Here is a 24647-nt window from a genome sequence, read left to right on the forward strand (position 1 = left end):
GCGTGTCTTTGTTCTTTTTTCGAAAACAAATGGAAACATATAAAATTGAAACCTCCACTTTTGGACAAGGAGACTTTTTAAATACATATTTTCTAGTTGCAGTTGTAAAAATCCGCCTCCAAATAATTTAGTTTGTAGATAGACCACACAAATATAGTACTGTTTTCGCGCAACCATTTATCTCAATTTGAGAGCAACTTAATTTATGTTTCAAAGTTTATTAGTTAGTTGATATAGCCCTTCTTTGGGTTCAGTCTATCGACGTTAACTGCTGGACATAGATTTCACCCCTTAAATTCCCTCCACTGTAATCCAAAATGCTCTTCAAAACCAATGTTTAACACTAATGTAATAAAATTGAATCGTTCAGTTGAAATTATTTAATAGCAGGTAAATGAATGCTTAAATATTACTTTCTTTATTCGTAACAACGAACATTATTAGGCTCATTTCGTACACTTGTTTCATTAATTCGCTTCGTTGCATTATAATAACAAAGCGAGGGCCTTCAACCTCCGCTTCCTATACAACACCAAAGACGAAATTAACTCGTAACGAGAAAATATGAACTCGACGAATATATACCGAGGTTACTGCTTTTATTCACAGAGCCTTTTATATTATTACCGCACATTCTTCAACTGAACTTAATGAACATAAAATAAAGTAATTTTACATAGAAATTTTTGATTTTTCCCCTCCCTATGTTTTTGGCAAAAGCAAATAACATTTTATTTTTCCAATTCATCTCTGCTGCACCTGCTCTTTCATTAATTTGGTCTATCTACCTTTTAAGTTTCCCCCCCTTTTTCGTTTGCTGTACAGTAATAAAATACAATTCAAATACACAGGAGGCAATCACTGAGGTTTTTTTTTAATTAGTAAGGTGACTGCATAAATAAGGGAACAAAACAAGCAATTAAAACATATATAGACATTATAGAGGACTTACGAATCACGTAAATTTAGTTAGATCAGTCCTACCGAAATCTCATGGCAAATAGGGAAATAAAAAATTGTAGTGGGCAATACTACGTATTCGATTAAATGATCATAATACTGTTTAGTTTTTGTCTTAAGTATTAATGAACTGAATGTATATTAGTTATTTGCATGAAGAATGTTGTTATACATCGGGTTTTTAACATATAAAAATATGTAATGAAAAATAAATCAATCGTAAATGAATTTATGTACTAATTTATTATTTGTATTTAACTATATGATATACATATATATGTATATTTGTATTGAATTATACTAATAAGTTAAAACCTCATTTAGAACTAGAAAACGGTTTTAAGAGCCCCAGTTGCATTTCTGGTTCTTCATCATCCGATAATAAAGATAAAGAAGTATTTATTTACAATAGTCGCCTTTTCAGCACTTTAATTATTAGGTATATCTTGCTCGCCACATAACATTTGGAATTAGATTCTGTATTACCCACTTAGTAAAAAATATCTTTATTCATATCGTAAAACTAGACAATAATTTAGTTTTAAACTATTAAGTCCACCAGCGTTTACAATGATTAACCTCGCTCCAAGTTAAAGTTTAGATGGACTTAGGTTTGCTGTTTTATGTCTTCTCTCTCCATCAAAATGGTACTTCATGACAGGGTGTAACAGCTAGCTCTGTTTCGTTTCTGGATATGACGTCAATATAATAAGTATTGAGCCTGTGAAAAATATGCACTGTAGTCTGTTGAGAACAAGTAAAATTTTACTCTGTGAATATGAAGGCATTGACGTATAACGTCAAATGTCACTACACAGAAATAAAACTAGTGTCAAATTAATTTTCTTTAATGGTGGTCGTTTATATATTTAAGGTGATTTATTTAGAAAATATTTATTTATGAAAAGTATTGGTTATATTTTAAATTAAATTAAAATTGATGGTATAAGTTTCATGTGATCACTATACTTGAACTATTATTCATTTCCATAAAAAATAAGTGATCGACCATCACGTATGGTATGCCGTTCGCGCAGGAGGGTGACTTCTGAAAACCGGCAACGAATACTTTTGTGTTTTTTTTTGTTTTATTTGATTACTGAACAAAACTCATTAGTAGTTTTGATGGCGTCTTTGTGAGTGAGTGTGGTGTATCGAGCACTGAATGTATCAGTGTTCGAGTTCCTGTCTTTTTTACGCGTGGAAGTCAATGGATATATTTTAAGAGGTAAGGTATGCGAGGCGCATATACTTAAATTAGAGTGCTTTGTATGGTTAGCAAGCAGACGCTATCACGAGTCAATGAAAAGGTGGTTTTTGTTTGAGATGGTGTGAGACGTGAACAAATAGAGATTACAGTTATGTGGGATGCGGCCCGCTACGGGGTCAACGACGTCTATCATCGAACTCGTTAGATAACATCACATCAATTTTGCTTAAGATTATATTTGATTCCGCATTGCTTTATTTATGTTTAATGTTTATATGTGTAAACTAAAGTACTGACAACATATATTGTGGTACTTATTGATATTAAGTTCTATCTATGCAATGCCAGAGATATCATATCTTCTATATTGATAATAGACCTAATCATTAGCTATATTTATTAGGAGGATATTGAACATTCATAAAGTGCTTTTTATTAATGAAATTCCTTATTCTATGTACTTCAGAAAAAATTAAATTGTTTGGATATGTTTAGTGCTTTATATTTTGTTTTGCTTGTTGTTTGATGCATTATTTTTTGTGGCTATAGCAATTGTAATCGTGAGCGGCCATCCCAAGATGATGGTGGAGACCATCCTCGAGTCCTCACAGGACTTCGGTGAGTCCATAACTTCTTACTCATAGCTTAGCTTTTATAAGCTTCCTTTAATTTGTTTTTAAATGCTGTTTTTTACAAATGCATTATATTGTTTGGTAACTTCAACTTAAGTTTACTTAATTAACTATTATATTTTTAATAAAGTTAAGATTGTTTCAGACTCAAACCTTGCTTCTCAATATATTATGGTTACTTAATAGTGTTTTTAATTTTAAGTAATTATTTTTCATTTTTACTTGATCATATCCTTGTTTGACCATAATATAGAAACCAATATGATCTTAAGGAGATCTACAAGATCTTTTTTTTTTTGTTAATTACCTAAGGTGTAGTACTTTTTATAGTTTAGAGGACTCTCATTATTTTTTGTGTATTTCTGCACCTAAATCATCTGTATATTATAATACAAAATTTAGTTAGCATGACCTACTTTGTTTTAATTAAAAGAATTATATCATTGAAACTGTAAAAGTTAAAAAAAATCAAAGAAATCATGACTACAATGTTATATTATGCAGTCTCTCTGCATTGATCAATTTGTATGCCAAAATAATAAGAAATTGACACAATGCTTTAAGAGTCTAAAATAAATATTACCATTAACAAGTCATTAACAATATTATCACTCTGTTGCTAATATTTTTCTTTAAACTGTCAGCTTTAACATACTTTCTGTTTGCAATGTAAGGGTGCCACATTTGTTTTCTTCTACTATAGCCTTTTTTAAGATGTTTGACGAGGAGATGAGAAGTTTGGAAAGTAATGGTTATTAGCCAATGAAATAATAGAAGGTTGTGTGTAGGCATGTCGAATGGTCCGCTGCCGCAATGGAAGCGCGAGCTGCTGCAGAGACGTGCGGCGCGCTCTCGACCGCCTGCACCACCTGCCGCTCCTCCTCCGCAGCCACCACCTCCTCCGCCACCACCCGAAGACGACGAAGAGCTCAGTTACGGGCCCGGCATCGTAAAGCGTCTAAAATCGCGATACCTCAGCCTAGCGCTGCGAGAAGCGCCTCGCCGGCGACCCTCCGTGCTACGAAGGGCCGCTTCGCTTGAGCACCTCCTGGATGAGCGCCCGCCACCTGCCCCGCGTCCATCTGCGCGTCCAGCCCGACCTGTGTCGCTCGCCGCTCCACCTCCCGCCTCGGTCCCAATTCGCCGCGATTCCGTCAAGCGCGCGCGGTCTGTGGACGCGCTCAGCCGTCTCGATGAGCCTCCTCCTCAGGCGCCGCCCTCGCCGCTGCCTCGAGCCCCACGTCCGCCTCGTCGACCGGCTCCTCTGCTACGCGACACCGAGCGACCGCCACCCGATGTTGTTCGTTCCACCCTTCGAAAGTTCGAGACGACACCTCCTAGGCGGTCTGCGCCCGCCGCCCGTGTATCCGCCGTGGTGCGAGGTCTGGAGGCCCCACGTACCTCGACGCCAGAACCTCGCGCGCGATCCCCGAGCCCGGCCGCCGCCGACCTCTCCGCCATCGACGAACCCGAAGGCAAAACCCTTTCGCTCGAAACCAAACAGGTATCGCAGGCGGCGTTAGATGGAATCGCACGCGCCGGTTCCACGGTGCGTTACTCGTTCGAATCGCCAAAGTTGGGTTCTCATCTGCCGCCATTGGCGACCACGAACCCCGTTCTGCTAAATCGTGTACGCCTATCTGCATCCCCGCGTAGAGTTGGTGTCATTAAGCCTATGCCGGCACCGTGTGCCGATGTCGCGTCTCCACCACCGGAGCGAACTGCGGATGTCGTAGATGAGCTGCCACGCCTCGAGACTCCACCTCCGGATGCGCCAGAAATCCCGGCGGCGGCCAAGACTGAGCGAAAAGATCCTCCACCATCCGCCGTCGTCGAACCCATTCCAAGATCGCCTCCGGAAAAAACCGAAATGGGACGAGATCAGAGCGCATCTCGCGAGCCGTCGCCGGAAGTTGATCTGAAACTGGAGCCGCAAGTGAAATTGGAGAGTCCAATAATTAGTGAGAAGCCTTTAATGAACGGTCACGCAACTCCAGAAAGGAGCCTGAAGACGGCAGGTGTGGAGCGTGCTTGGACTGGAGCGAGCCCTGGAGGAGGAGCAGGCTCGCGACGGCTGCGGTCGGCGGTGCCGGCCTCGACGTCCGTGGTCTTCAACTTTTCACATCGCAAGGAAGTACCCGACTACATCGAAAATGATGGCATCGTGCTGCGAGCTGCCAAGAGGAATCGCTTTAAGGTGAGTTTGATTAATTATTAAAGCAATAATAAACTAAGCAACTAGAAAGGGGTATTAGAGATTTAGATGAAAAAATACCATAATACGCCTTGTAAGCGAAATCGCGGTCTAAATTTAATTAATTAAATTAATTGTTCATACATTAATATCGTGACGTAGCAAACTTAATGATGTTGAGCGTTGTGGTATATTGTCTTTTAGGTCAGTTTTAAGTTTTGAGGCCGAATTAATGCAATTTCTTTTATTTTTAAATTATATTTTAAATAAAACAAATTCACAGCAATATACTATTACTGGGTATTCTTTAACTACTATAGGAAAATAATACGAACTGCAAAAGTATTCAAGTGTGCCGGAATAGATCATGCTAAGTAGAGAAATTTTAATTTAGTTGTCCCATTATTGTTAAAATTTAGAAAATGCACGCTATGTGTAGTTGTTCTTGTTATTGTTCACGCGAAAAGGAACAAAAATTATTAAGGAAATTCGGGAATTACTGTTCCGGTAAGCGTTACCGGAACTGTAATTCCCGACTACTTGACTACCTAATTGGGCGGATTTGATCGTCACTTTCGGATTTCTATAATTGTCCGAATGAGAGCCTAAATATGCATTGTACCGGAGAAAGTGATGGGACGTGGTATGGCAAACGCCGCTATAAACGATCGAACTCTCGATTTCCGTGCGACAGCGAAAGTCTTTGGAGTGTTAGCATTACTTAATATATTGGCATAGTACCTTCGCAACTGAAACTGGCTTGTACTTTGATGTGGTGTACGCGATCCGATTGACTTAATCACGTTATTAGCATAAACAACCGATGAGCTGGCCGGAGCTTTCTAATTTTAAGCAAATTATTTATTGGCTCGATGAACCGAGACGCTAATTATTCGTCTCGTCCCACTTGGAATCTGTGAACTTCCGAAACCGACCGCACGCTTTAATATCTTATTATTGATTGTAATTTGCAATTTTCTTTATTGTGTGATATATATTAAAATTGTATTTTAATTATGTTAATATTTCTTGTTAAAGTAGATCAGGGGCCCATTTAATCCCTAAATGCGTAAATTTAAGTCTTTGGCGACAGGTGGTTCCAGGCACTGTGAAACGTGTTTTATTGCGCTTTTGAGAGGTTTTTTAAGCATAAAACGTTTTTGTATGACAGATATGAAGGACGCGTTTCTAAATCTTTGTTTCGTTAATGGTTTTTAAAATTCCTGGTATCTTTAATGTAAGAACTATCGTATGTGTACAATAGCGGTACAGCACTTCTTAGTGAAAATGTATATATGTGGACACCTACTGACTATAGCTACTGATGACATATATAATTATTATATCGGCGCTTGTCCCGCGAGACATTATAATTAACTATTGATATAATCGTATTTGCTTCAGATAATCCTGAGACAATTAGTCACGGTTATTAATAGTCAATATTAGCTGTAAACGTTTCGAAAATCTTATCCTTGATAAATGTCGTTGATTCACTTCTCTATTTCATTTCCTAATCTATTTGATAAGACACAACTTATTTGCCAAGAAAAGAAACACATTACGGATTACCTTATCGCAATGTAATCTACCTAAGAAATGTTGATGAAAGTAGTAAATTAGGAAACAATTGAGGGAAATCTTTTTTTTTCATCATTATAATAAGACGTCTACGTCTGAAATTATTGATACAAATGGCATTGGGAAACAGTCAAAGACGAGACTGAAGCGCCATTTGTACGAGGCAAGTTTCTTGGCTGTAGCATACAATTATATCGACGCAGTAAATGAGTTGCATGGTCAAAACGTAACATTCTTGATCAATGGGAAAAGTTTCGTTTCAAAACTATTCTTGATGTAAACAGTACGAACAATAATTTCTTACGGAATTGTTGTACGCAATTATCTCTCGATTTGCAAACATGATTTTTTTTTTATTATTTCCTTCCTTCCGAAACGGTTAACTTCAAATTCCTGTGAAAATGCTGCTACTAGCATTATTACGTGCAACACGATTCTTATAATTTACATTTTCGGTATCCCATAATCGCTCATGAGTGCGATAGATATCAATGAACTTTATTATATCCGCAGAACTGAATTTAAACACCTTTTTACTCATATTTACACCTCTCTTCAAAAACATTCAAGACTTGAATGGAAAATTCAATTTTAAACAGTTGCATACACAATTATTGGACGGCACTGATTGCTTTGGTATGTACAAGAAAATGGCATCGTGTACATGAGCCTTAAGCTCTAAGTATGATAGAAGATAAATAATTTGAATCGGAGTGTTTGATTATAATAATAATATGTTACTTAGAATATTGTGTTGCATATTATCAATTTTAACATTTATTTTTTGTGTTGCAAAGGTCAAACATAGGCTAGTTTTAATTTAATTTCTTAATAAATAACAGATTAATGGCTCTGACGACGCGGCGCGATAAGGCAGTGATAGTGCAATGCGGTTTCAAGGCTGCACAAATCGCAGTTACTTCCGTACATAAAATAATAAATACATTCACAAATTAATTGGAAACGTGTCAAAATCACAGCAATGCTATAAAAGTGTATCAATTAAAAATAATAAAAATTGTAACTAGGAACTTATAAAATAGAAAAGAAGGACAATTAATAAAATATTATATGTATTTTGTGTATTCGGCGTATCTGTCCGGTAGTTTTCGACTTCAAAGTAAATCTTTCTCCAATTAATACTACTGGGTCGGTCACTAAAAATTACTTTATTGTTAACAATTTATTTGCCAATCTTCCAATTCAATTGATACACAATACATACATTGAAGCTAAACATAATTAGTCAAGAAACCACATGACGGGACGAGTGATTCAATAAGGAATTATACAAGGACATTAAGACCGCAATTGTTTTATATATTTAGAATCCACTACAGTATTGACAGTCTCAGTTTTGGTGTGAATTATTAAATAGTGCTTCCGTACATTAACATACAGACAAATGATATTTGTATTATTTATTTCGTATTATTATTCGATAATTTGAATTTATTTCAAAAAGCCAATACAATTATTGGCTGATGTTCCATTGTTTCTAACAATGGTCAATTCCAATAGCAAATAAACTACAATTCGAGAATAAAATTGTTACTATTACAACTTAGCGTTACCAGAAAGTTCTATACTTTTAATCGCAAATAAAAATTGAAATTGGAATTATTTCCAACTTTGGGGGTCACAGGTTAATTTTAAGATAATGATAGACTACTGACTGATGTGGAGTGAGGCTGTAGGTCAGCAGTCCGTTAGCCTTCACACCTAACTGTAATTATCATAATCACCGCACATTATAATTGTTTCTAATTCCGGTAAATTCGTCAAGAGATTTAAACTATAGCCACACAGTCCATTGCAAAATGCGTAAGTTCGATTCAAATTCCATATCAAGACCTGCTATTAAAAGTAGTACTTTTTATAGAGATTTCTTGAGCACGAAAAAATTCATGTATTATAATTATTCATCGTACAAGTAGCGTTCTTGAAATACGATAGGTAATCTATTTTTTGCTATCGAGCTTGATAACGAATTTGTGATACGTCACAAGTTATGTTTTTAACTGAATAATACGATGTGTGCATATAATGTTGTTTATAAGGAAAATCTCGTATTGTGGCTTATGAAACTAGAGCAAAACAGTATTTGTGATTATGCGGCAAAATATGCTAAATGCCTATTCACACAGTATAAAAATGTTTTTATTATAAAATAGATTTTAGAAGGCATCTCCGGCATTGGAGCTGTCTATGAGCGGCCTATTTAGCGATTAGACCCACAAACCAATCCAAGAATTAATTCACAATCTCACATTGAAAACAATCTGAGATCAGACCGTGACCGTCGATCGATCTCTTATCTGCAAACCCTAGTATGACAATCCATTTATAGCGACGGATAGATTGCACTCTCTTCGCTCTTTACACTCATATTTGATAATCAATATTAATCAAATAAAGTAAATAAAACCGTACAAATAATATTAAAATATAATGTCTATGTTTAAAACATATCAAATACCTTTTTAATTATTTTAAAAACTGGTGTAAGTTAAAATCTTAAGATATTGGCACAGTTGAACTGTCATTTCATACACAGATCTATCCACATACACCGATCCGACCTACCATTGATAGCTTGTATCGATAGCTATTACAATCCGTCAATTGGTTATTGGCACACTTTTATCGATATTTTGATTAAAATGTCTATCTCAGATGGTCTAAAATGGATTGAGATAGGTTATTGGTTTGGGGCGTAAGTGAATCGGAGAATCGGCGACTTTTTGTGTGTGATTTTGTTTTCCATATGAAAAGCGCATGTTGTACGATTTATTCGACTGCTTGTTTACATTAAAATATATTTTGATAGTAAATTGGAGGCCATTGTCAGTACCGTGACGAGCGTATATTAAACTGGAGGTCGGCGAAATTAACAATTTGTAGGGAAATTTGATAGAGTAGCGTTGATACCGATACCACTACACACGAGCCCATTGTTCTCGCTGTCACGTTGTACACCAAAAAACATACAATGACATTCCACGCACGTGAAATGATATAACTACCTAGAAAGCCGTTGGCGGAAATTTAAAGTTGATTATTTGTTTTCTTGTGTCACAGTCCTATAGTATAATCTGTACTTCACAACAGATTAACGCGAAGTTCGGAAGCATAATACGTATCTGAGAATTCACTTTCTATGCAATTACAATGTTCACTGAAAAACTTATGTAATGACTTAGTGCTGCAACTTATCGATAGATATCTATTATTTATCAATCAAGTGAATGTTACACTAATTGATCGATTGATAAAATTATTAGTGTTATTTGAAGTGGCATGGTTGTCTTTAGGTTGTGGTAAAAGCGCATATGTATGTAACCTTTTTATTTTTGAAGTGGAAAAGGATGTATCCCCTACAAGAGTATCTATGGAGCTCCCCATTAAAACTTTAAACATGTAGGGTAGTTCCTACAAGGCTGCATTAGAAGGTCGCTCTCGCATTCACCCGTCGTCATCGTGTATACTAACCATGGAAAAATGTAACCCTTAAACTACATACAATGGTTAGATATAAACAATACAAAAATGAATTCTTTCATTTGAGAAGTTTACAATTCTTTCTTTATTTATTAATTTCATTTCCGTTAGATTGGTGTTCGACTTCGATCGTGTTATTTAAATATCGAACAGTATTTTCAACAAGTATCGACAGTGGAGGTGCGTCTGTCGCTTTACATAATTGTTGTCATCAAAGAGACATCGAGCGGATGTCCCACGCCGGTTTTGCATACTTTTTTGTTTATAACACGTATGTGCCTGGGAAATTCCACACCAATCCTAAACTATCTTAGGATGTATAATTAATGTGTAAATTCCCATTCAGTTTATATTTTTCCTCAAATTTCCTCGTGCAAGTTATATGTATAATGAATAGTTGTAGGTTAGCCGCCCACAAGTGTCGAGTTTCAAACAATCAATCTGTTAACTGGAAGCCTTATATAGCTATTATTAGACAACGTCAGCAATCGTGTTTTCAGCCTAATTATCTATTGATTACCGATAAATATACTTTTGTATTATTTAAATTAAAAACAGTTATTTGTGTAGCAGCTTTTATGTTTAATAATATTTCCCTTATAATTAAAAAAATAAACGTTTCATTTTGATAAACATATGATTTAACAATTAAGAGATCTTAATTGTCGTTTGGCTGGCAAAACGCAATTCAAAGTATCTAATAACATATATTTTATTATTATTATTTATTTATTCAGATAAAATTATGTAAGTATAAACTTACAAACTAGTGTTAGTATATTATTTTTAAAAAGCTTTACATAGATACATAAAAACTAATGAAGAAGTCTATGCATACACCAGTCGATCTGCACCAAGTGTATTCACAAAATGCTCCATAATAGGCGAAGGCAGGTCATCTACCACAGTCTTGATGCTGTTCCTACCGCCCGGTATCCGGCTCAACAGAGATCCTGTTTTAGTTTTGTTTTCTTATGCTACAGATTGGTTTATCTTAAAATTCTGTTGAATTATCTTACATACCGAATAGCGAAATGCCAAATGGTTCGAGTTAATAAACCCCTCGGTTGCGGTGTACGCTCCATAACAATCTTAGTTTATGTCCCCACGAAGACCGTTTAGGTAATAAAACTGTACTTTACGTTCTTCACGAGTTAACAGGCACAAAATGTATTCATTTTTGTATCGGTTTAACTTTTTGTGGATATGTTCAATGTATTAATTTTATGATTTACTTTTTTTTACTGTATAGAGATGTAATTAGTTTCCTTAATAAATAAAGTCCTTAACCTTTTTATATAGGATTACGATACAGGACACTGAACGATGGAAGTTTCTCGTTCTGGAAGCTAAAGCAAGCCAAAGTGCAGTGAGTGTGAATACTAGAATCCGCAGGCATCGGTGATAATCGATTACAATAAACACGGGCTGTCATTTCTCAATTTTTTCTGACTTGTTTTAAATTTTGTTCTTTCCTTACACTAAGGTGATAGCCGGCGTGGCGAGAACGCGTAATCTATCCTATCTATCTATCTATCAGTACGCTTTGGCCTATGACTCACGTACCTAGCATCTGAAACTGGTAATTTTATTGCGAAATGTAGTCTGTGCGTAGAAGACTAAGTGTTTATTCTAATTCAAGAGTCCGCAGCCTGGACTACTCCCTAGCGGCGATGCAACCTTTATCTAAATAAGAAAACTGTTTCTAGGCTGCAATTGCAATGATATTACCACAATGATACAGACATATTATTCATGGCTCAAAACTAAGGAATAATAATTTATTATAGAATGCAGTACGAAAATATGGTAATACGATCTAATTTTAACACATTCTGCCACACATAATGTGCAAATTTGTGTTATATGATCTAAATGTAGAATTTTAGATTACATATTACAATCATATCATAGTCAATTCTTATTTAATTTTATCACTACGTCAACACATTATCAAATTAATATTTATTATAATGTTTCAAATAATAGTCATTAATATACTAATAGCTTTTTTTAAGTAAGCCGATTTTTGAAAGCCTTAGTAGAAAGGTCTTTCGATTTTGATAAATTATTACAAACCTTAATTGACATACAACTAGTGTTGAGACCTATACTTGTCCGATACTTTAGGCATGTATATGTTCACCCTAGATTCAATCTCTAGCTAAAAAAGACCTTCTGAGAAGGTCCTTATTAGTCCTTAGTACTTATTATTCTTTATAGAATCAGTCGTTAAACCATTTTTTTATTATTTAAAGATATATTCTAATAGTCAACTCTGTACGGGTGTAAAATAAACCTTTTAATATTACATTTGAATAATATAAGTAGTTTTTACGAGTTTAATAAAAGTGAGGCCTGTTAGTAATTAGAATTAAATAATTGAAACGGTGGGGCATAAAAGAAGTTGTGTGGTTAGTTTCTAAGATACTCTTAATATGTACATAATTGAAGCCAAGAAAAGCCTTATCGAGATTCACGTAGTTTGGGCGTGTTCATTAGCATTCGATTTGACCAAACCTGTTTCTTTTCTATATCTGTGCGTATTACATATATATTGCGTAATTATTTCCTAACACTTTTACTCTTTTCTATTTTAACATATTACCTATAGTTGTATTCTGTGAGATTTTAGAACATTTTAGCGCGCCTTGCTGCGTCTAACACAGCCTACAATCAGTGGTGATATCGGGACAATAGTGGTGGGGATAATCGGCTCTATGCTCTAATCCAACAACCTATCTCAATCCATTTTCGACCATCTGAGGTAGACTTCTTAATTCAAATATTGATACAAGCTATCGGATCGTTGTATGTGGATAGACCTTTGTATTAATATGACAGTTCAACTATGCCAATATCCTATCTTAAGATTTTTACTTACACCAGTTTTTAAAATAATTAAAAGGCTATTTGATATGTTTTAAACATAGATATGTATAATTAAATATTATTTATACAGTTTTATTTTGTTTATATTGATTATCAAATATAAGTGTAAAGAGCTAATGGATTGCATTCTATCCGTCGCCAAAAATGGATTGTCTTCGTAGGGTTTAGTTATTGAGGATATTGATTTGAGGATATTGATTGATAGGAGATCGATCGACTGTCACGCTCTGATCTCAGATTGTAGATTAATTATTGGGTTCCGGTCTAAGTCTGCGTTTAGCCTGCTTTTGCTGAGTACAATTTAAAATTATTTGAATGCAGTTTCTTTCTACTGAATTTATAAACCTAGAATTAAACATAAAAACGTCAAACTAGTTTTGTGATTAGCCTTCTGTGCCTGATACGTGGTAGTTGATTCTTGGATTTAAAACATGCTAGTTTCCACGATGTTTGCCTTCACCGTGACATAAAGAATGAAAGCTTCATTGGTGCGCTGTGGTTTGAATGCACGAGCTCAGGTTTGAGAAACGCTAAAACTACAAGCCAACGCTGATCTTTAACTTTATTATAAATGAGATATTGTAAAATACTCGATAAATTTTTATGTTAACATTATTTTAAAAGCTTCTGAATTTACTATTAATATTCGAATCAAAATATATTATGTCCACTGGCTTAAACGTAAGTATATCAGGTGATATCGTATCGTCGATTACGCATATCAGATTAATAAACGTTTATCCACAGAATAATTTCGCAATTGATACCCATAAAACGGACTAATGACAACAATTTTTGTTCGGATTAATACCTGCAGTTTCATCATCGGACGTCGAGGCAGAATACAAAATTCCACCCGTATCACCTCGACGTTCGCCGTTCCACAACTACCATTATGTGGAACCAGCTGCCCACTGAAGTATTTCCAAACAAATGCGACTTGGGGTCCTTCAAGAGCTTACCAATTCTTAAAAGGACGGCAACGCACTCGCGAGCCCTCGGGTATTGAGTGGCCATGGGCGCTGGTATGACTTAACATCAGGCGAAACTTGTGCCCGTTCTATAAAAAAACTCTAACATACTGTAAGTGTACAAGAGCCCTCTGATAATGGGAGTGGTAAATACCCATTTTGTGTGGGCCTCATCCTGTTCCGCTCTGATTTGTCCGCAATCATTGAGGGCCTCTGTGATGTCACGCTACTATGTAACATATCACTCATCAGCTAATAATTGGAAACACAATAACAAAATCTATACTGCTCATTGGCTCTGATTTTATTGATGATTTTTATGTGAAATTGCATCGTGAATGACGTCATTTTAAGTAATACATACAGGACAGTTGTACGATTAGTATGAGAGCGCATAAGTGAAGCCACATAAAGGGTTGACAAGATTACAGGGTATCAGAGCCGGAATACTGACACAGATTAAATGGTATGAGCACATACCCTGGCCATTAGCAACTCGACAAAACTTATTGAAACGTAACGTCGCCTTGGTGACCTCCTCGGTATTTTGGAGAAGAAAATAGCTCTGAATAAAGAGATTTTTTTGTCTTTGATATATATTCAGAAGTCAATTACGAATGTTAAAGTCCCTGGAAATCATTATTTAATATTCAAAATACATCCGAAATGTAACCTCCATTAATCAAACAAAATGGAAATAGACATCTCTTGTTCCATTAACTCGTTTTTTCCTGTAATATACAAGGAATGTTTGGCAAAGTAGAATGCGCACGTTCCGCTTGATTGGCAATCTTGTGCTATTCAGATCAGGAAACAATTTGACGTTTAATTTAATGGCATCGCTTTATTTGAATAATTTAGCCAATCGACGATTTTGTTGAGTCGCGGAGGTATTTCCGCCTCCGCTCGCTTCAAACTGATATCACCTGTTCCTGCTCTCTCGAATTGTTTTGACATCAAGGCAAATTGACGAACGATTTTCCATCGACTCATTCTGTACTAACCGTATTATTGGATTTCATTCGTATATCATATTTTAACTGTAACGGTATATTTTGATTGTGTTGTGTAAAAACAGCGGTCAAAGGAAACATACCTGGAGAAACTAGGCCAGCAAAGGTTGCAATGTGAGAAATGCTTGGTAAATACGTGACGCATCCTCGGACATTCTGCTGATTGAATCCGTCTCACGTGTCACGGGACACGAACGAATTTCCCCTGGGACGCCGCGAATTATCTATACGTGTGGCATGCCGAAGGATTTGATTTACTGAGCAAACTTGGTAGCAAGAGTTGGGTAACTTTAATTAATAAAGAGTGAGTGTAAATGTCAGTTGAGTCACACATCCGGAAACGATTGTCAACAACCTTGTATTTTTGATCTGTCCAGTGAATGATTGCGGAGGAATGTAGTAGAACAAAACAGTTGTACGCCCGCCCTTACCTTTAAATTACAATGTTTTGTATATAGAGTTGGAAACACGTTCCAACTAATTCCCGTAAATGATGATAATTTTTTTTTGTTGATATGTCGCAGCCAACTAGCTTAATTAGCCGTTTAATTAACAGCCTAGCTTTTTAACTAAATGGCGCCATTTTTTATTTAACTAGCGGCCTGAAAGATGTTCAGCCAGTTGATCAAACAGCTAGGCAAATGACTTGGATCGATAACGTTTCATTACTGGCCTAGCCTGTTGACTGTTAATTAAAATTAAATTCCACTTTCTGCCAGTCTGAAACTTGAAACTAAACTCTTCAAACTGACAATATGGCGTCGGCAAACCACAGCTTTGATGGTGGTTTCCAAAATTCATTTTCATTCATGAAAATTCATTTGACTCAAGAAATTTAATTTTAAAAGAAATATTTTTTTGTCATATTTCATCTTTTTTATTTCTGCCCAATAATAATTATATCGTACAAATAGTCTAAGCATTAGCCAGCCCGTTTATACAATGTAACAAAGGCTACGGCTTAATATCTATCATGCCGCTAGTTGGACGTATAATTAATTAGTATTGACGAAGCACTCGTTTTCTGTATTGTATTAGCAGAATTGAAGTAAGCTGCGGAGGCGACCGAGGGACACGTCCAGTTTTCTTTTATACCCATTCTATAGCCAATATCTAAATAATAGAAAGGATATTTTTATTAATAAAATATTTTTGTATAGTTGCGTAAAATTTAATCAGTATTATGTAATTTTTACTAACGGCGTCGCGTACCTTGTATGACATCTTATATTATATATATAAAGTTTGATTTAAAACCGAACAAGAATTACAGGACTCGTCAAGTAAAGTAAATATAATAATACTAGCTGACCCGGCAAACGTTGTTTTGCCATGTTTTTGTGCCAAAAAATTAAAGTTTATAATTAACAAAAAAAACATAAGGGATGATTGTAGAGGGGTGAAAATTGAGGGTTGCATGTATTTTTGTACGGTGTATCGTAAAAAAATAAAAACGAAAAATTTTGTCTAAAAATAAATAAAAAATTTAGGGGTGGACCACCCTTAACATTTAGGGAGATGAAAAATAGATGTTGTTCGATTCTCAGACCTACCCAATACGCACACAAAATTTTATGAGAATCGGTCGAGCCGTTTCGGAGGAGTTCGGTTACTAACACCGTGACACAAGAATTTTATATATAAGATAATAATTTACTGTCTGTAAAATGTAAATATAAGAGCCGAGTATCGCTATTTATTAGATATATTATCAACAGCAGCCGTGCATTTATTATTCGTGTAACGATCCGTTACCCGTGCACGTGTTTCGGTCAAGCGTAACGCGCGTCATGCTCAGTACTAGAATATACCTAACTTCTTGGTATTTGTAGGTTATATCTTTATATACACAATAAAGATACAGGATAACAAATTGAACAAGATAGTCGTTATCAATAGATTGAGCTCACTGTTCGCGCGTTCAGCCAGCTAGTAGGTGCCTGTTTAAAGAGTGAAAATATGTTGTTTTGGACTTCTTACTCTGTGCTAAGCAAGGTATAATCCTCCCTTAAAGGCCGGCAACGCACCCACTAAAAATGGGTGTCTATGGGCTGCGATGACTGCCCTTTTTGGGCGTCCCGCAGGCTCGTTTACCTTCTTATATATATAAAAATTTAGATTTAAATACGTAAACTGACAACCTCAGATTTTGATGCATATGTTATGAAGTTACTGCACAAGTTATTTAGACCTACATGTATATACTACACGCTGTAATATTAGTAGCTAAAGAAAACCCGAATAAATTGTATCTACGCAAGGAAGTAATCCTACTGTGCTGACCCACATCGTCGATTTTTTTTCTAAGGCATACCTATTTCCTCATGATGTTTTTCATACAATCACAGAAAAATCTATTGATGTACAGCCGTAATTCACAAAGACAGGCTAGATGTAATACGGAGATGTATTTCTGTGTACTTACATCGTATGTACAAGTACTTTTTTAATTTGGCGTATTTGAATAACAAATGTAAATTATTTGTGTGTGGGAATTCGAGATAGTGGCTGTAATAATCTTATGTCAATCTGTCCCGTGGAGTAGACAGGTTCCCATCGACCGGTTGATCGGTCGCATGACGAACAATTTCTATTGCAGCATTCCTGTGACTCGTTCCCCTTATTAGGAAGTTTGGTATTGACTAATTGCAATCGTCGTGCTATCACACGTCTCCGTTATCATAAGTCATAGTTTCCACGTAAGAAAAACTATTGATCAACGAGTAATTGTAATTTGTTTTATTTGTATCGTAAGTTAGAACGGTTTGTAATTTCGGATTTAGCAGTTTTTAAATTATTTTTACACACGTATTGTTTATGCTTGAAAACGAAAGAGCGTACCAATTATTAAAAGGCGGGCAACGCACGCGAGCCATCTCGCATTGAGTGTCCATGGGCGGTGGTATCACTTAACATCAGGTGAGCCCTTTTGCTCCATGTTCTATAAAAAAACGAAATGCTTTTTCAAGGAATCTACAAACAATTAAAACGTTTGAAAAACACGTATAATACAAAAGGAATATACATAATTCTTGGCGATTTGAATGTTTTATTACTATTGCTTCGTTTATGTTTGGTTTTAATAATGAGTTGTGTTTCCAGGCGGGTGAGAGTGGTGTAGTCTTACTTAAGGGCGCTGAAGTACCTGCGGAGTCGGATAGCGACGGTGAGGGAGAGATTGACGGGGCGCGGTCCCCTTCGCCATGTAGCGTACGGTTCGTTAACGACAACGTACTGATCAATGGACGATCGTCGATGCTAGCGCGCACGCCATTGCATCGCGAACGAGCTGCTAAGGTAACGTACAAGTTTCTCTAGGAAACAACTTAGGGTGATTATTAGAGTTGATACTTAGTGGTAACTATGACTCCTGTATGCCAAAATACAATACGTTTTTAATATAGGGAAGTTTGAATTCAAGACTCTAAAACTAATTCTACGTTGTTTTGTCAAATTATCTTTTTTTTTTTATTGTTTGTTTTACAAATTATATAATATATTACAAAATGTTACATTAGAAAACCGCTGTGGTTTGTATTAATGTAACTATAGCAGTCTTGTTTAGGAGCGCGAGAAATGCATATAAAAGTAGTTTTTTTAATCTAGATATTATATTGGTTAGCGTTAGGCTATCTATAAATTCTGTTGAGTATTTATAACGTCGCTAATAATGTGAAGAAACATTATTAAATGATTAGTTATAACTCTGACACATAAGCATTAAATATTTTTTGGGTCACAATAGAAAAAATTGAGCAATATAAATCTGTAACAGCTGCAAAACCGATTAATATGTATCAGCATGTTTTTAAATATTTAACTTAATTAAATATTAAATAAATTGTATTAGATGTTTTAGTACCTTTTAAATGTGAATATTTCACAAGACTATCGCTAATTTTGTAGTGGTCATAGTGAATATTAATTCTATAAATAAATAATTAAAAATATAAATACACGGCAGATATTTTTGTAAATGTGCGTTGATAGTATTTTCTGTCTGATCAACGCCCGTGTTCAGTAACTTCCAAGATCTACTGCGTTTAGTCAAGACAAAATTTTACTGCCGCTTCACTTACTATGACGTCACACATTTCTCTATTATTGACTTTATAGAAATCTGAATATAAAGGATGTATGTTGTATTTCCAGTTGAAGCTCCAATTCGACGACTCACTGACGCGGACCTTTGAATATCCCTCCGAGATTTCACTCTGCGAAGATCAGCCCGCTCCTGCCGCTTCACCCGCTGCCACACCCGCTACCACACCCGCTCTAGCCACAAATACTACAATTGGTAAGATGATACTGGTTTTAAGACTTGTGATATCACTTTTCTGCGTTTTAATTTATTATTATTAAGTGTGCCTGTGAAATTGAAAGTAACAATTATTTCGCTGGGAATAGAACCCAGGATTTTACTATTTGGCATGTGGCTAGTAAACTGAACAGGCATTTTTTAGTTATTTTTATGTTAACATTATTGATAAAGTCATTAAAATCTGTATTATAATTTTGAATAATTACCTACTATTACTAGAATAATATAAATTTCAAACATTTTTGTAATTTGTATGCAAATCCCAATACAATATATATACTTTGATTGTAATATATTAATAATTAATATGGTATGCAGCGAGACACGGGGAAGTAAAACCGTCCCCGCCCTACGTCCCAATGCCCCCCGATGAGATCTTCATATAAACACGGTTCTTATACACCCATACTTTGTGTCGTGTGCTAGAAGTATCATTCCGCTCAGTATCATGTTAATTTAGAATCAAAGAATTTAATTGCTAAGCTTGTTTTAGAGTCAGAAAGTCCTAAGACTTGTTTATATTATAAACGATTTTTATAAAATAAATAAAGAGTAGTACAAGCCAGATATCGTATCAAAGGCACCTGGAGAAGACCCCTTAAGGTGAAATTTAGATAGTATCTTTATTAGCCCTATATTAAACACCTTTTTTTTTTTTTTTTCTCTAAATAAAAAAAATATTTGAGGAACATTTTTGTACCAGTTGTTCTTAGAAATGTATGCGGAAACAGCCGAATCGTACGAAGCTAATTCATTTTTTTTATGTTGAAGTTATCATCAGAAATTCTCTATCCATCTATTGTGTTAGTGAAAATTATATTGTAGTACTATCTGCCCCCGCGAACTTAATTTCGCCTTTTACTTAACCTTCCACCGCTATGTGGAACCAGCTGCCCACAGAAGTATTTCCGAACCAATTCGAACTAGTGAACTTAAAGAAAAGAGTATACGAATTCTTAAAAGGCCAGCAACGCACTCGCGAGCCCTTTGGCATTGAGGATGTCCATGGCGGTATCACTTAACATTGGGTGAGCCCGTTTGCCACCTGTTCTATAAAAAATAGCGGGTATAAAACAATATGTGGAACATATTTTTCCGGAATAAAAACCTAACTAAAATATAATATACATTTTTTCAATATCCATAAAAGGAAAATTCTTTCTTTCAAGGAATAATATATATGTATGTAATTATGTTTTTCAACAATATCTGCTTAAGAAGCGGCAGTATACTAAATATTCCAATCGCTCAAAAATAAATAAACAGTAATCTACAACAAATAAATTTGTGTACAATTGTATCACAGACGTTGTGGCGCGACCCACATGTATAATTCCTGTGTAATCAAAGGTGACATAACTCGATGTCACTGACTTCTTGACTTTGATAACTGAATGTGTGTCACGTGGAAATGTTTATAAATACAGATAAAATTATATTTTACACGAGAAGGAATTTCACGTAATAAATTATACACTACGTATGGAAAATAATTATTAATAATATATATAAAAGCGAATTTGTTCTGTGGTGCTGTTATGTGGAGTGACTTCCAATTGGAAGCCTCTACTCATTTTCTTCCTAGATCTACTGCCGCTATTAAAAACTAGAATAACAAGATGCTATTATTGAATATTATGTTTATAAAAAATAGTAATATTTTATTAATAAAAATAGTTATATTCAACTAAATACATCGCTAAAGATTAATAGGAATAAATATGTAGGCAAAAAGCACCAGAATTTAAAGTCAAATCTTTATTAAGAATTCGAACATAATTAGGTTATTTAGACATCAAAATATACAGGGTTTGTATTTGAATTGTGTGACCGATATTCTATTAGCATTTTAGATTTATTAATTGTCTTAATACCATAGACTTATAGTACTGTACAAAAGACTAGTTAAATTCTGATAAATGAGTGATGAGAGAAAGCGTGAATGTGGCTTACAACCCTAAGGACTTATCACTCGGTCGAGTGTAAACAATCCTTATTTTTAATCATTCTCATATATCAGAGCTAAGAAGCTAAATGTATTGTATTTATCTAACAGTCATTGCTATGGAGTTAATATTCCACAGATTAAAAATCCTTACAAGCAAATGAAGCCAAAGATTCTTATCAATCATTATGCTTACGTATCCTAAAAACGTGACGTAAATTAAAAATCGCTTGCTATTTTATCATTCATACAATTTTTATTAAAATATCATGCTTTAACGCTTAAATAACTCATTTAGTTGTCTGTCTGTTGAACATATAACATTTTTCTTAATGGAGTAACGCGAACATTTTTACTCTTAAACAAAACACACACAAACAGAAATCTGGCAGGATCTACTAACATATAAATAAGACGTTTATGAGGTTTTTATGTATGTAGGTGGAGGCAGCGGCGGTCTATCCAGATACACGCCTAGTAAGACTGTCGCTGACACATTCGAGCTGGGACTGTCAAGAACGCACCAAGCCCGTATGTATTTTTTTTTATGTTATAGGAAGGATTAACATCATTTACAAGCTCCTCGAAATTGAGCATGTGACACAAACTGAATATGTGTATATGTATATGTAAGCTACCAATGAAACAAGTAAATTAGGTAGATTATGTTTACCTAAAAGTTATTGTTTAATAGTGATGTGGGTCCCATGCTATGATTTTTCTTAGTACTCTTGTTTATACTCCATGTTATTATGTGCAATAAAGAAAATAAAATAAAATAATATTTTTTGCCTGGGTTTTATAAAAATAAAATATGTTTATAATGGAACATAAGATAAACAGGTATCACTTATTCCACGTTATTAAATGTAACCCTGTAGGCATTCCTACTCATCGGCAAATACCCAGTACGTGTTGTATTTCAAACCGTTTCTAGTTTTTCTAAATTTTTGTAAAATGCTTACAGCGGAGGCTAGCGATTGTAAAGTGACAAGCAACGGAGCGGATGTGGAGGCGGGAGCGGAAGCGGAAGCGGCTGGAGAAAGTGGAGACGCGCGTCCCTGTGCCGCTGATTCCGCTCGCTCCTGGTCTGAATCGCGCACACACACCACTGATTTACTTTTCTGAACACAAATCTGAATCTGAATTCGCAATTATGTGTAGGTTGAATTGAGGGTATGATTCAATATCGAGCTAAAGCTAAGTAAAGTGGGAAATTTGACAAACGTGAGTCATGCTTAGCGCCAATCTTGAATTACTCATACCAACAGCGTACAATACCCGATGTTCGTGTACGTAGTATTTAACTTGTTCAAAAATGTACGCCGAGGTTCAAATATCAAATATTTCAGTAAAAAAGTATGTACTAGGCGTGCGTTGGACCGGCGACGAGTCTTTAATTGTGATATGACTCGTTCAAAATCCATCAATTCGAAAACATCACGTGATGGTACGTACATCGACTAGTTTTAAAAGTGAATATTTTTTATATCCTCGTTATGAGAAACATGCCGACTGTGATACGTGAACCATGAGAGTGGACACTCAATTTGCAAATCAAAAACTATTTTTAAAGTAGCATTTTGTACTCGTTTATGTCCCTCAATATACGGGAAATTAGTATAGACATATATCTGAATTGCTCAATGTATCCGTGTATCAGATAAACCTCATTATTTAAGTAAAGGCATCGCATTTATCATCAGTCTTTATCACTGCCATGCAATAATTTCCTATAAGCTAAACAAAGAGATGTAATATGAAATTGTACATTGACCGAGTGAAAATGTGATTTATTCATTCCTAACCTCATTCCGGAGATAAAATATTTTGGAAAATTTTACAATATTTTGTAGACCTGTAGCATTTAAATAGTCTGTGTGTATTGATGTGTATATATTCGATTGGACTATTGCATTATAGTATTCTGAAAATTAAAAATATTGCTTTTTGAATATATATAATCACAATGCATTTTGTGTGAATTGTAGGGTTGAGCTCGCTTGTGGCTTAAGTGTGCAAAGTATTTTTAATAAGGACTATGACAAAGTCGTATCCCTAATCAAAGAAGTATGTTTAATTTTTCTTCAGACAGTTTGTAGAATAATCATTCCTTTATTTTGCTTGTATTACTTTGTGATAATTTGCATTTTATATAAATTATGTTATGTTCAAGTTCTCTAAAATATAAATGAATGTAATGAAATTAAAAACAATCTTTGAATGTCTTATGGAATGTGTAGATTTAGAAAACTGTTCATTAAGAATGGTTTTGCATCATATAGATGCCGCTTTAGTTGATAGTAAATACTTAAGCATAGAGAATAGACTACAAGAACCGGCTATCAAATAATTAAAAATAAAAGAATAGCGAAAATCACTGTGGTTTCTTGTCGTATTTAATCTTAGAAGAAAAATTATGGTCTTTTCTCTATGGCTAAGCACTATTCGGGAATGAGCTGACGACACGCTCTGAGAGTGTCATATTGTCTCTGTCCTACTCCCACGGGTGGGACGTACTTGCCAATGCCTAGTTGTATCTTATGCGTATATGATATATAATAATAATGCATTTAGTGATAGCTTAGTTTTATTTGGGTTTGCAACGGTCGTTTCTGTACGTGAAAGAATTTATTGTTGAATGCTGGAAGCAAGAAAGTTAAAGCCAAAAGGAAACGCGTTTTAGAGACGGATTAACTCGTAGCGCTTTAGTTAAGTTTGACTGTGCTCTAGTATTTAAGGCTACATGTACTGATGCTAAACGGCAATAAAATCAATTGTATACAAAAAGGTGTTTTTATTTAAAAATATTATTGTCTTAGAGAAAATCTATATAATATCATTTTATATACCGAAGTTTTTGCTATAAACATAATATTGATCCTAATCCAAAGAAATATACTATCCATCACAAGTATTTAATTTTGAACAGAATTATCCCTTATGTTTATTATATCATTATATCATTTATTATATCATTATATCATTTCTCATCGCAATAAAATAATGGTCACAAGATTATTTTATTTATTAATAACGTGCACGGGTGAATCGAATATAATATACAACCGTCTGTATGATATTAAGGAAGAATTCAACCCGTAAGATCTCTTAATACTCAACTTCTGTTTAGAAGTATAAATTTAAGGCTACATGTACTGATGCTAAACGGCAATAAAATCAATTGTATACAAAAAGGTGTTTTTATTTAAAAATATTATTGTCTTAGAGAAAATCTATATAATATCATTTTATATACCGAAGTTTTTGTTATAAACATAATATTGATCCTAATCCAAAGAAATATACTATCCATCACAAGTATTTAATTTTGAACAGAATTGTCCCTTACGTTTACCTTCAATGGATATTTAAAAAGATATCGTACATATTATATCATTTCTCATCGCAATAAAATAATGGTCAC

At 34.9% G+C, this 24647-nt stretch overlaps 1 protein-coding gene across 2 annotated transcripts; it reads left to right on the plus strand.

The window, feature by feature from the left end:
- The first annotated feature begins 1806 nt into the window (after positions 1-1806).
- Positions 1807-24010, plus strand: LOC110991801 (serine/arginine repetitive matrix protein 1). 2 transcript variants are annotated; one of them, XM_022257301.2, is made up of 7 exons: positions 1807-2188; positions 2720-2788; positions 3591-4999; positions 18057-18251; positions 19107-19251; positions 21662-21751; positions 22188-24010. In XM_022257301.2, exons 2-7 carry the CDS (start codon positions 2749-2751, stop codon positions 22346-22348), a joined length of 2040 nt encoding a protein of 679 aa, XP_022112993.2. In that variant the 5' UTR covers positions 1807-2188; positions 2720-2748; the 3' UTR covers positions 22349-24010. The 2 variants fall into 2 exon arrangements, with proteins under 2 accessions (XP_022112993.2, XP_045490302.1); XM_045634346.1 differs by lacking the exon at positions 2720-2788.
- Positions 24011-24647: the final 637 nt, after the last annotated feature.

This window comes from Pieris rapae, chromosome 2, assembly GCF_905147795.1.
Source record: "Pieris rapae chromosome 2, ilPieRapa1.1, whole genome shotgun sequence".
NCBI lineage: Eukaryota > Metazoa > Arthropoda > Insecta > Lepidoptera > Pieridae > Pieris > Pieris rapae.